General features: G+C 42.7%; 1 protein-coding gene across 1 annotated transcript; it reads right to left on the bottom strand.

The window, feature by feature from the left end:
* Positions 1-285: 285 nt before the first annotated feature.
* Positions 286-12,304, bottom strand: LOC120455189 (aryl hydrocarbon receptor nuclear translocator homolog). The gene is made up of 9 exons (XM_039641127.2): positions 12,154-12,304; positions 7,729-8,576; positions 3,978-4,141; positions 3,563-3,920; positions 3,276-3,468; positions 2,990-3,221; positions 2,097-2,909; positions 1,863-2,002; positions 286-1,755 (listed from the first exon to the last, which is right to left on the bottom strand). The coding sequence occupies exons 2-9, from the start codon at positions 8,565-8,567 to the stop codon at positions 1,609-1,611; spliced, it is 2,886 nt and encodes a 961-aa protein (XP_039497061.1). The 5' UTR covers positions 8,568-8,576; positions 12,154-12,304; the 3' UTR covers positions 286-1,608.
* Positions 12,305-12,314: the final 10 nt, after the last annotated feature.

The following is a 12,314-nucleotide window of genomic DNA, read 5'->3' as shown; positions in this document are numbered from 1 at the left end:
GCGTTCATACGGACGGACAGACAGACGGACAGACGGACAGACGGACATGGTCATATCGACTCGGCTATTGGTCCTGATCAAGAATATATATACTTTATATGGTCGGAAACCCTTCCTTCTGCCTGTTACATACTTTTCAACGAATCTAGTATACCCTTTTACTCTACGAGTAACGGGTATAAAAATAATATATAAATATTTATAGAAATTCATTCATGTAAAATTTGTTCAGATCCTATATAGTTTTCAGGTTGAAATAAATAAACAAATAAAACCACCGCCTGCTTTGTCATTGTTTTGTATGTAGGTACACAAGTTTATTCACTAATACATTAGTTTAATATTAATTTAGATAAAAAAAAACAAATGCATAACAAACATTTAACAGAGTTCTCGTATTTTTTTTCGCCTCAGCTTTTTCTGGTTTTTGTGTGTGTGTGTGTGTGTGTGGGTGTGTGGTTTCTTAACTTCCGTTTTTACGCTTTTACATCAATTTATTAGTTTACATCGAACCATATATGCATCTAATTATGTATATATATGTGTAAATTGTACTTGGCTCACTTGTTATATGCAGTGCACCGTGCTTGGCCAAAATCCATCGATTCATCCGGATTTAACTTAACCATAACAACATTAAACATCTATAAAAAGTGTTCGTACAGTAAATGTAATTAGACTATGCCACGCCTCCTTTAAGTGCGCGTATGAATAATTGTTATATATGTATATATTTCATCTTTATGCGAAACTATGCCGATTTAAGTTTACGTTTTAGTTATAGATTTACGGGTGTTTCCATCTTGGTATTATGTATGTGTGTATGTAGTTGGTAACAGTCTTTTATCACGTTTAGTTTGGGCATTACGCACAACGTATGGTACATAGGTTTTAATAGTATATTTCATTTAGCCTAATAATTGTTTAAATCCTCCCATTTACTCTAATCTTTATCTCTAATTCTATCTCTATCTTTATCCTTTGTGGTTGTTTGTTGCCGTTTCCGCTTCCGGCGAAAATTGACGTGACTTTTTTCTATGAATATTTGTTCTACCATTGTTTGTTTATTTTGGAAAATTGCGATCAGCAAATAAGAAATTGTAATCGAGAGAATCAGTTGTAATTGGATTTACCTACTAGAAATGTTTCTAACATTCTAAACGAAACCGGAAACGGAAACGGCAGCGGTAACTAGTTCTACATGCATGTAAAAGTCCTTATACGTGGGACAGGAAGTTAAAAACAACAAACTGAACAAACAGTGTATATATGTACATATATCTATATATATATATTAATACATATATATATATATAAATATATGTGTGTGTGTGCATGTGGGCGGGGTATCTAAAGTATGCTTGTCTCAGGCTCACTCATAGGTTGGGGTTAGAGGATATCTATCCGTATCTGTATCTGTATCTGAATCTGTTCCGCAGCAGTTACCCATCAGTTGACCGAATGACCTAACCCCGAATAATTGGATCTATTACGAATTAGGGACTCCTTGTGTGTGTGTTTGGGCTTGAGCTGGCTGCCCGGACAGTAGTTACATATCACATCGATGAAACCCTTCAGTCGAGAGCCGAACGGGCACTCCCTATCTCTCTAGTCCTGGTCGTCCTCCTGAAGCGGCTGTTCCTCCTGATTTTCATCCGAATCCGATGACTTCCGGGTGCTGGCCTTGTGCTGCAGCTGCACCTCGTACTCGCTCTTGATGTTCACATACAGTTCACTTTGTTTCTGGTGCTCCTGCTGCAAAGGTTCACGAAAATACGGTCAACATCAATCACAAACTGCTTTTTGTTTTATTTGCTTGTAATTGGATTTCAAGATTTCAGGATTTTCGCTGCATAGCTTACCATGATCTCATCGAATCGCTGATTGGCATGGGGCAACTCGTATCGCTGGCTCTGTTCCCGCAAATTCCTGGCCACATTAAGTTGTTGAGTCAGATTTCGCCCGATTTGGTCCAGAGACGTGTGCAGCACGTGCTCGATTTCTGCCGACAAAAAAATTCAAATTTGAATGTTACAAATGTAACCAGAAATATTCAGCAATAGTACATTAATTTCTAAGTTAAGCCCCCAACTCACCAGTGCTGGGCATGAACCGCCGCTTGGTCATCTTCTCCTCGTTTTCCGCCAGAGCAGTGCTGCTCCTCTTCAGGGTGGACCCAATCGCTTGGGGATCGGGCGTGGGTGGACCCTGGCAGAAGGCGCAGGGCGAATGGGAATCGCTGCAGGTGCAACTGCCCAAGGAGCTGGGCGATTTGACTGCCGCCGATCCGTGGACACCGCGCAGATGCTTGGCCGCCGTTACATTGACCACACTGATGCTCTTCGAGATCGCCGACTTGACGGAGGATGTTTCCGGTGGAACCAGTGCCAGGGGCGGAGTCTTGGAGCTACCATGACCGTGGGAGGAAAGCGCCGAGGAACCGTGATGCGATCGACCATGATGGCTGCCATAGGGATCGCCAAATTCGGACATGCTCCGTGCCCCATCGTCCTGATCGTCGTCATCATCCTCCTCCTCGTCGTCGTCGTCCTGCGCATCATCGTCCTCATCGCCGTCATCATGGCCGCCATTCTCGCCGGATTTCTGCAGATTCTGGATGAGCCGCAGCACGGCCTTCTCCAGCAGAGCCGGATGCTCGGAGGCGGGCACATCGACGGTGGACTGCGGTATCTGGGTGTTGATGATCACCGAGAACTTCTTCTTCATCTCCTGCACCCGCCGCTTGCCCTCCTCCTCGCCCAGCAGCGTGTTCACGCAGACAAAGGAGTGCACCTTGTTCGTCTCCTTGTCGATCTCCAGATAGCCCTTCGATTGCAGGTAGATGATGTTTCCGTTGCGGGTGAACAGGCGGTAAGTGGACTCGCCATATGAACTATTGCAGTCGTACACTGAAACGAGTCAATAATATGATGATAGATGATGGATTGGGTTACATATGATAGGGGAGAGATTAGGTCTAAGCACTCACTTTGCCGCAGGGCCACGATCACCCAGCGCACATCGTCGTTGTGCATGAAGGTGAATGGACTGAGATTGCGCACCTCATCGGTCATGTAACCGGCCACGATGCCAATCCTCTGGTCGCAGTCGATGATCCTGCCGTCGATCAGGTGGCGGGTTTTGTACTCCAGTGTGTTGGCATCAATCAGCCGACTGGCGATCTTTGGCGGACGGATGATCCGGGCGCAGCCAGTCAGTATCTAAAATAGTCATGGAGTTTTACTTCGAAAATTATTCGAAAGTTATTAACTTACGATATCGTTGCCGCTAATGGTGTGCAAAGGAATGACATCATCACGACCGCGAGTCCTCCTGATTAACTGCAGATTGGAGCTGAAATGATTGGAGCGCACGCCGCGCGGCGCTTCGTCACTACGCCGAAAACAGCCATCGATCTTGACCACTTCGTAGGCGGTGGGTTCCGATCTGGGACCCGCACGAGCCAATCTGCATAGAAATATGGCATAATGTCATATTAAAACATAAGTCACATTGCTACGAGAGTACTATAGGGTAATAGGATGTGAGATCTCGAACCAACCTCACACGAAAACTGCGTCTGTCCTCGCGCAACTTGCGATCGATGGCATCCTCCTCGGCTTTGCTGCGCTGGCGGGGCTCACCGTCCGCATCCGCCGAGTCGCCGTGGGCGTCAAAGAGGTTCTCCAGTTCGGTGGGGATCAGCTGCTGCTTTAGCATGTTCTGGTCCTCGGGATGGGTGATCTGCATGATGCTCTGTCCATACAGATCCGACTGACAGTGGCCCAGGTGCTGCTCAATGCTGGCCGAGATCAGCAGTATGTGGCCATGGCAGGTGAGCGTGAGGAAGAAGCTGTCCAGCATGTCCATCAGTGTGTCCGTGATCTGTGGCCGCTGCTGCATCAGACTGTTGCCAAAGGCTAAAGATGTTTTTATATAGTATTACCATATTTTTACTGATTTGTGATATAGCTTACCATGTTTTAATCGCAGTGCATGGGCGGCGAAGCGCAGAACGGCTGTTTTGTCCACTCGACGTGGCGACTCCGCCACATGGGGCACCATTGTGGATAGTTCCTGGATGGATCCATTCAGCTTGTCCCGCCGATTCTTTTCCGCCCGGTTTCGCGCCTCCCGACCACTAAAAAATACGAAAATATAATTAATATTATATTTAGTTCAATTGTAAATTGGTTTTTTGGATATAAAAAGCCTATGCCACCATTTCAAATCCTCATAAGAAAAAGCATTTCATTATAATGATACACTTCAGTCTTAGACTAAAATGTCAGATTACTGTGGATAATAACTATGCGCAGTGGATGGGGAGCTGCTTGCTGATAAATAATACACAATAATACACAATGTTGTAAACGATAAGTGAATGTTCGTTGAGGTAGGAACACGAGTGTGTTTGTCCGGGGAAATGCGGTTATGAATTCATGACACTGCATACTTTTGGAAAGCCTTTTGGGATTTTTGCTTGTAGCACAGTTGGTAATTGAACGAAACTACACTAGCTGCACATATTACGCATGTTTCATAATAATCTGGAGACGTTTGTCCGTAAGTTGTCCGCATAATCCCACATGCACACACCCTCTCATTCTCATACTCATTCATTCGTACATATGTACATATGTATGTATGTTTCTATGGGGCACATGACTGGGCATTTGTGTGGCCGTTACGTAGTTGCAAGTATTACATAGTGCCCCGACTAGACTATGACAACAAAACAGCCCCCCCACCCCCCTTTTGCCGCCGTCCGTCTCAGTCTGTCAATAGTTATCAGTTTTGCATGGGTGGCGATTCGGGGATGGGGCGATTGAGCTCGGGGTTTCAAGTGCAATGATCACGTTCTGTTTGGTAAGGCTTTGGTTCGTTTCACTTGGCGCCAAATGTCTTGAACATTATATTGCGATTGCGATACACAGCAAAAAATGTAGTTACTACATTGAAAGGTAATCTTAAGCATTTCTTTTTTCTCGCCAAAATTTGTTATTAATTATTTACTGTTAATGCAGCTAAAGAACTAATTTAATACCATATGTAATGGATATGGGCTGATGAATATTAGCGGACTAATGGCTAATTACTTTCTGTGCGCCTCATTGCATTCGCTTTTGGCCGAGTTCATGAGTAATTTATACGGAAATGTGAGATCGCTGCACCCGATTGGCTACCGCTGTCCGCTGCCACAATGTTGTTTTAGCCCCATCGCGTCCAAATGCCCCACTTCACAACCCCCAACAAGCAACCCCTATCTCCACCCCTCGCACTGATGTAATTTATTTTAAAACGCAATTGCAAAACAAGTTCGCAAAATACACACAGACATTGGCGAGTGCAAAACGAAGTGCAGGAGCTATTGCAATTGCAATGCAATGCAATTGCAATTGCATTGGCAAAAGCAATGCAAACAGTTGCACAAAAAAATAAAAACGAAGAAAATAGGAAAAATAAGAAAAATAGGAATGAGAATAACAAAATAAAGCCATCCTAGGCACTGGGAAAGTGCGCAACAGCCAAATAAACAAATGCAAAGCAATGCAACTACTTGGAAAAAGTATAAAAATAATAGTAAACATTTTAAACTCGGTATTTCAGGCAAGATAAGATCAACTTTTTCGACTAAAAACTATACAAGTTATGGTTTTCGTTCACATTTCGGAAATATTTATTTAAGGCTCAAAAAATATTTTATAGTAAATCGATAATAAAAAAAATGGTGCACATTTCAAAGATAACAAAAGGTAACTGACCACACCAAACAAAAAAAAAGTTAACAATATTTCTTAAATTTAAAGTAAAGCCTTATTTATTTGCCATTCAATAAAAAGAAACCATTAAAAGTTCCATAAACGAAAATCACACTTAATCACACTACGAACTACGTGTGTTCAATTTATATCCTGCCATTTTATTTATGCCATTGTGGTGCATTTGCTTATTTACAGGGTATTCGAAACGTTCAACCGATTCCCATTGCAATTCCCAATTGCCGATGCAGCGATTCGCTGGCCTTGATTGAGTTAGCACAGTGCACTGCACCCTTGCACTTGATGTCAAATTGTTGTCTGTGCAATTGTTGGCCAAGTGGCCAACGACTGTTGGCTTTGGCCTCTCGAGCTGTCTACTTTTTAGCCATTCCCAAGTGCCATTTCCCATACACACACACACACGCACACACACACGCACACGTACACACACACATATTTGTGCACATTCGCCGGCTGAGTTTGTATAGATGTTATTCGCGAGTGTGCGATTGTTTGTTTACTCAACTTGTTGCATTCGCCGCTGAATGGGGAATCGAACTACACTTGTAAAATCTCCACAAGCACTTGTTGATTAGAAATGCGTTTAAATATAGTTTCCTTCAACTTGAACAGAGCTTTTTGTGTAAGTATAAATAGACCATTATCACTCGGTGCACACTGCGTATGAGTAATTTACTTTTATGTTTTCACTTTAGACTCTTAATCAAGAGCAAATAAAATATTTTAAAAATATTATAAAATTTGTATTTATACGTGTATCTATATATTATTTTGCGATTATATCGAACTTAAAAAAGGAACTATATTTTTGATAAGAAAATAGGTTGAATAGCTTGAATGTAAGTTGCTAGAACAAATTAATATAGTAGCAAAGGGAAAAACTTTTTCGGGATATTTTTTTACATTTTACCAGTAATGTGCCCTATTTTCTGCAAGTGCACCGCTGGCTCCTCATCGCTTCCGCAGTCTGTCTCATTCACGCTTTCTATTTGTTTGCTGCCGCTTACCATGTAAAGTGCGCGCGTATCGATAACTGCCGGCACCACCCAACACCCAACACCCAACACACCCGCCCACCGAATAGCCACACTAACACCGCCCAACCTCCCCCCCCCAACCGACGGATGCAGTAGTAGAGACCTTGAAGCCGCGCTAATGACGTATCGAAACGCATCGGATTATAAGTTGGAGAGTAACGGTACAGCAACGGCAAAAGCGATGCATACACATATGGCCACGTAAATAAGGAAACGAGTGAACGGCTCTGTTCTGTGTTCTGTTTATGGTCTGTCAATCGAAGGGATGGCCAAAAGGGTGGGTGGGTTGTTGGGTTGGTGGGTGTACTTGTGCAGCTCTCCTGCAGCGCGAATGAATGGCGATTTATCCAGAATCGCAGAATTAGGTGGAATGCCTGTCCAGTCGTCTCGGTGACGAAAATAAATCATGAAAAATGCTGATAAAAATACATATATGTATATATTAGCAGCGCCCACGGCCTCCTAGTCAAGTGGTTTTCGGTGGTTTTGTGGTGCTTTGTTGTTGGTGGTGCGACAAGAGCCGCAAGTGCCACAAGTGCCGCAAGTGCCACAAGATGACGCCTAATTGGGAGGAGCAATCTACAATCAGGCCAGCCACTCAGCTGGAAGCTGGAAACACGGAGTGGGTGCTTCTGAATAATGCCAAATTGGGGCACCCGACCATCCGACCATCCAACCCCCCGTCGAGGTGGATGCTGCCCCCCAATTAGCGCGGTGGGTGGGATCCTCGCCTCGAAATGGGGGTTGCACACGAAATGCGTGCGTCTTAAACTAATATAGCCCCCAGGTTTCGGATTACAAAGCAATTATACCCATTGGCCACAGGCTGAAATATTCCATTTTCACATCCTAAAGATTTCTGTTTCATTTGTATAATGAGTTTCTGGTTAAAGATTTATGGGACTCACCTATTCGAGAGCTGAAACATCTCCATCATGGTCTCGTGCGGATGCGGGTGGTGCGGATGCGGTGAATGATGCGGATGTTGCGGGTGGTGGGCGTGCGGATGTGGCTGCGGATATTGATGATGCAGCGCATGCATGTGGGCCGAGTGCCCGGGATATGCCGCTTGCATTGCTCCTGGACCAGCACCAGGACCTGAACTGGCTCCTCCTGGTCCATAGCCCATGTACCTGCCACCAGACACAGCTCCTCCTGCGGCGCCTGCTGCGCCTGCGGCTCCAGCCGATCCGTATGGTGCATTGGGATACCACATGTTCGGATAGAAACCAGGCGGATTGCCATGCGCCGGGGAATGTGCATACGGATGCAGACCTCGAGAGTTGGCTACTGCCGGTGCCACAGGCATTGGACTACCCGGCGATCGGTAATTGAAGTGGTACATGGAATTGGAGGGCGGTCGGAGCATCAGATCGCAACCGGATCCGGCGCCAGAGGGCGTGGGCGATTGATAGAAACTGTTCGCACCACTGCCACTCCCACTGGGCGCATAGTCGCTGCCCAGCACCGAGCTCTCGTTCTCATCCGGATAGTTATCCTCCTCGAGATCGACGGCAGGTGCCGTCTCTAGCGGCGCATCCACATCCGCGTCCACATCCGCATCCGCATCGCGATCCCAGGCCAGCTCGTCCAGTTGGCATTCGCTCTTGCCCAGCACAAGCAGATCGGCATCGAGGGCCGGTGGTTCGTCAAAGTAGGGAATGTCTTGCTTGAGATCCTCAATGTCCTGGCCGCGACCTTGACTGTGACTCGTGGAGGAGTTCCTGCTGCGACTGGCGCCCTCCATGTTCTCCAGCTGGAAAATACAGAGAGGTGGACGGGTTGTGTGAGCGATCGGCTGGGGAGATCATTGCATCATTGACAGCTGATAAGAATTCGAAAGCCCCCTCTCTATTTCTAATTGCCCAATAGATTATTTTTCCATTTAATGGTGAGTGCACTGATAGAAAAATTGACCGTCTAATCAATAATTAAAAACGTCATGTTCAACAATTATTTATCAATCATTTTTTTTTAGCAAATTATCAGTGTATGTATTTATTCAATTTAAGTTTGCTTAAGTACTCCCATTAAATAAACTAATAATAAGAATACATTATAGGGTAGATTTCATTCAAATAAATTCTATTGCGTAAGTAATGCACATGGGTAATATTTTTACCAGTGCACTTAAAGAAAGAACTTTGTGTTTTTATGTCCAATGCCGTTCTCAAATTATTATTTTGTTGAATTTGAAAAAAAAAACTAAAAATAGCCGGCAACGAAATCAAATAGTGACCAAGGAAATGAGCGCAATTGGAATCGACGTTCCTGGGATTTTTTATGATCTAGCTCGTAAGACGCTCAAACCATAAACGATTTTGAGTCATGGGCGGCGCAGGGGGGAATTCCACTTTTTGGTTGAATGACACAAGCAAGAGCACAAGCAAAAAACAAAGAATCCACGTTATTTATATGCGAATCCTATCCAAGTGTCGCCTATAAATAATTCAAAACACTATATACGTATATATGTATATATGTATATGCCCATGGACCTGCTCAGATCACACACAAAAATATAACCGTCTATTCAGGGCAGATCTTTGAACTATATTTACTCCCTCCATTTCCTTTGGCATATTTTCGTATATTATTTCCTAGCCTCTGATTCACATGACAATCGAATTTGTGGGTCGCGGGAATTGCGGGGAGTTCTGGTCATAAATTTTGTATTTTTTGTTGCCCTCAAGCTGGCTGTTTATTTGTTTTTCCTTGTGGACAATTGAAGCTTTCCCTCTATAAAAAACTATCATTGCCGTGGGAAAAGGCGCGGAATTCTTGAAGAATACACGCTAATATAGAAATAGATATTCATTAAAATATTTACATTTATTTAATTTAACAAAACAGCAGGGCATTCCTTGGAAGCTCGTATTTGATTTATATATATATACATATATTATTTTATATTTTAATACTAATTAAAAACGTTCCTGGCAATATCTTAAGTTGCTTTTGTTTCCAGATGAATATTACTTTTCAATTTATTTATCGCGCTTTCTAGGAAATATGGTTAATAATTAATAGCTGAATTAAAAACGAATTTATTTCACTTATGTGTTTGTTCGCAGAAATTTCGATATTGAAAGAGATATGACATAAACAAATAAAGAGATAGTTCAATTTATTGTACGAGTACACAAAAAGAAATTAAGACATGCCCTTAAAAATTGAATTAGTTATATTTTGGATGTATTCTTGAAAAGTAACTTTTTATAATTATTAATACTGCTTGGCTTGTAATTAACTTTCTAGCTTGCTATCAAAACTCTTTACCTAGCAAAAATAGACTGGAAAATTACAATAAAAAGGTGATAAATAACGAAATAACACTATATAGTCAACAAGGAAATCAGCAGCCACTCGACAACTAAGTAATATGCAATCCAGGCATTTCTTTTTCCAGTTGTTATCATCGACGATTGCCGTAATAATTGCGCTTCTTTTCTTTATTACTTTATTTTGCTGTTGCACATTTTTTTACGCCATTCCAAATTTGTTTTGCAATTGTTCTCGAGTGGCGCGCAAACAGCGGTCATAAAGACAACGAGGGTAGACATGTCAATTGCTGCCAAAATCGCCAGACGGCGTTAATGTCACAGCGAGCCACAGCCGCCACTTTGCATGGCCGAATCTGTCGGTGCAATGGGGCGTATACGCAACGTGCACGAGATGCGAATACAACAAGTGGGTGGGCCATCAACCGAGAGTGCAAATGGATCTACTTCTCTCAGTTTTGTGCTTGTGGATGTACCAGCCATGAATACCACTGAATAAATGGTGTAGCAATTGAGGTACTATAGCGATCGCTATGTTGGTGAAACGGGGCGTATACGCAATGTGATAAAAGCCAAACAATTGCATGGAATTAAATGCATATTATATGTTTCTTTTCTATTAGGTGCTCTAAATAATACAAATGTCTAGATCAACAAGTATACATTTATGTACAATTATTGTTTAAATACTTTTTAAATAATGATTTATTTGGAGATCCAAGTTTCGTATCAATATTTAAGCGAATTACCCTTGTAGTTTTCAAGTTTTTACTGCACAGAGCAGTTATTTTCGAAACCCTGTCATTATAATAAGTGCACGAGAAAAGATCAAGATAAGTGTTGAAAGGTAATCAGCCCTTTTTCAAGTTGATTTACGATATGTAAATTGAAATCATGAATGACAATAAAGTCTCTGATTTGGGATTGGTTATCATGCGAATAAATCGCCCTAATTGCTCTTATCTTGAGAAACTATTTCGACCATTGTAAAGTGGCACACGACACGCCTCCAAAATCGATAAAGTTTCCCATGGGCAATGCCCAAAAATTGCCGATTGGCCATATAAAATTTTGGGTATATTCGTTTGCAATTAGCAGAAATATATACATATATGTACATACACACTCGTGTGAGTGCAATTATAATCTTTGTACAGATATTAAACATGAATATTGCTTCTGATAAGCCGCCGAGTGAAGTCGCTTGTTTGCTCTTCTCAACGTTGGCTTTCCACCAACAAATTCAACGACCATGGCCAGACACCCACCAATTGTTGTTGAACCCGCCGCCTTTGTTGAGTATTTCTGGCATTGCTGGTGGTGTTTTGGTGGTTATGGCCAAAGTATAGATATCGCCCGGCTGAATAAACCTCGAAAGTGTGAGGTCAACTTTTCGACTGTTACAACTTTGGTTGGGAACGGAGTTATACCTATACCTATTCTATGAAATTGATATGCCAATTAGAAAATTCTAACAATTGGGGAACCTGCAACTAGGTAGATTGACCTTGCTGGTGTTAATTGTTAACGCTCTGTGTTTTTGGAACGAGTTACAGTTGTACCAAAATAGATGACCTTCAGAGGTTCTTATCATGTAACCTAGTTCGTAATCCCCGCTGATCGAGATTGTAATCACACATTGTTGCACTGTCCCCTGAGTCATCAGATGAATGGGTTCTGTTGGGGACACACAATAACGATGACCAACAACTATGCACTCGATAAGGATAATGTAAGTGATTGCCGTAACTGGTGAGTTGGCTAAGTCAACAACTTTGGACGGTGATTTTCTAGTATTCCAGTATTGCACAGAGATTAGATACAAGATTTGGAAGAAGTATAGTACATAGCTGCAGGATTGCCACCTAATTGATATGCAATTGAAAGTCTAGGGTTGCCACCGAGCAGCAGCGCAAGCTTTCTTTTCTCTGGGGCCCCATAAATCAATCATGAAATATTTACATCTAATGCTGGCCATAACAATAACAATAACAACAATAACAATAAAATCAAGCGAATGAAGGGAGAGGGCGAAAAATCAATTTCACTTACATGTTTTGCGCTGTTTCTTGTTTTTCTGCATGAAGCTTTTCGCTCTCCCTTTCTCTCGCCACCTTTCTCTATCGCGCGCTCTTTCGGCAAGCTCTCACGCACGCCCTCTTGCTCGCACTCGCTTGTGCGGTTTGTTTATGCCTCTATCCGTCTCGCTCTGT

This window comes from Drosophila santomea, chromosome X (assembly GCF_016746245.2).
Source record: "Drosophila santomea strain STO CAGO 1482 chromosome X, Prin_Dsan_1.1, whole genome shotgun sequence".
In the NCBI taxonomy this organism is placed as follows: domain Eukaryota; kingdom Metazoa; phylum Arthropoda; class Insecta; order Diptera; family Drosophilidae; genus Drosophila; species Drosophila santomea.
Note: the sequence above shows the minus strand (reverse complement) of the source record. Positions and strands in the feature narration are given on the sequence as shown.

Bases quoted from the DNA above. Each gene is read 5' to 3' on its own strand.
- LOC120455189 (XM_039641127.2), bottom strand. From the start codon at position 8,567: ATGGAGGGCGCCAGTCGCAGCAGGAACTCCTCCACGAGTCACAGTCAA. The intron at 4,142-7,728 runs GTGAGTCCCATA...CGTATTTTTTAG, and splicing joins ATGTTTCAGCTCTCGAATAG to TGGTCGGGAGGCGCGAAACC. The intron at 2,003-2,096 runs GTGAGTTGGGGG...TTTTGTCGGCAG, and splicing joins GCGGTTCATGCCCAGCACTG to AAATCGAGCACGTGCTGCAC.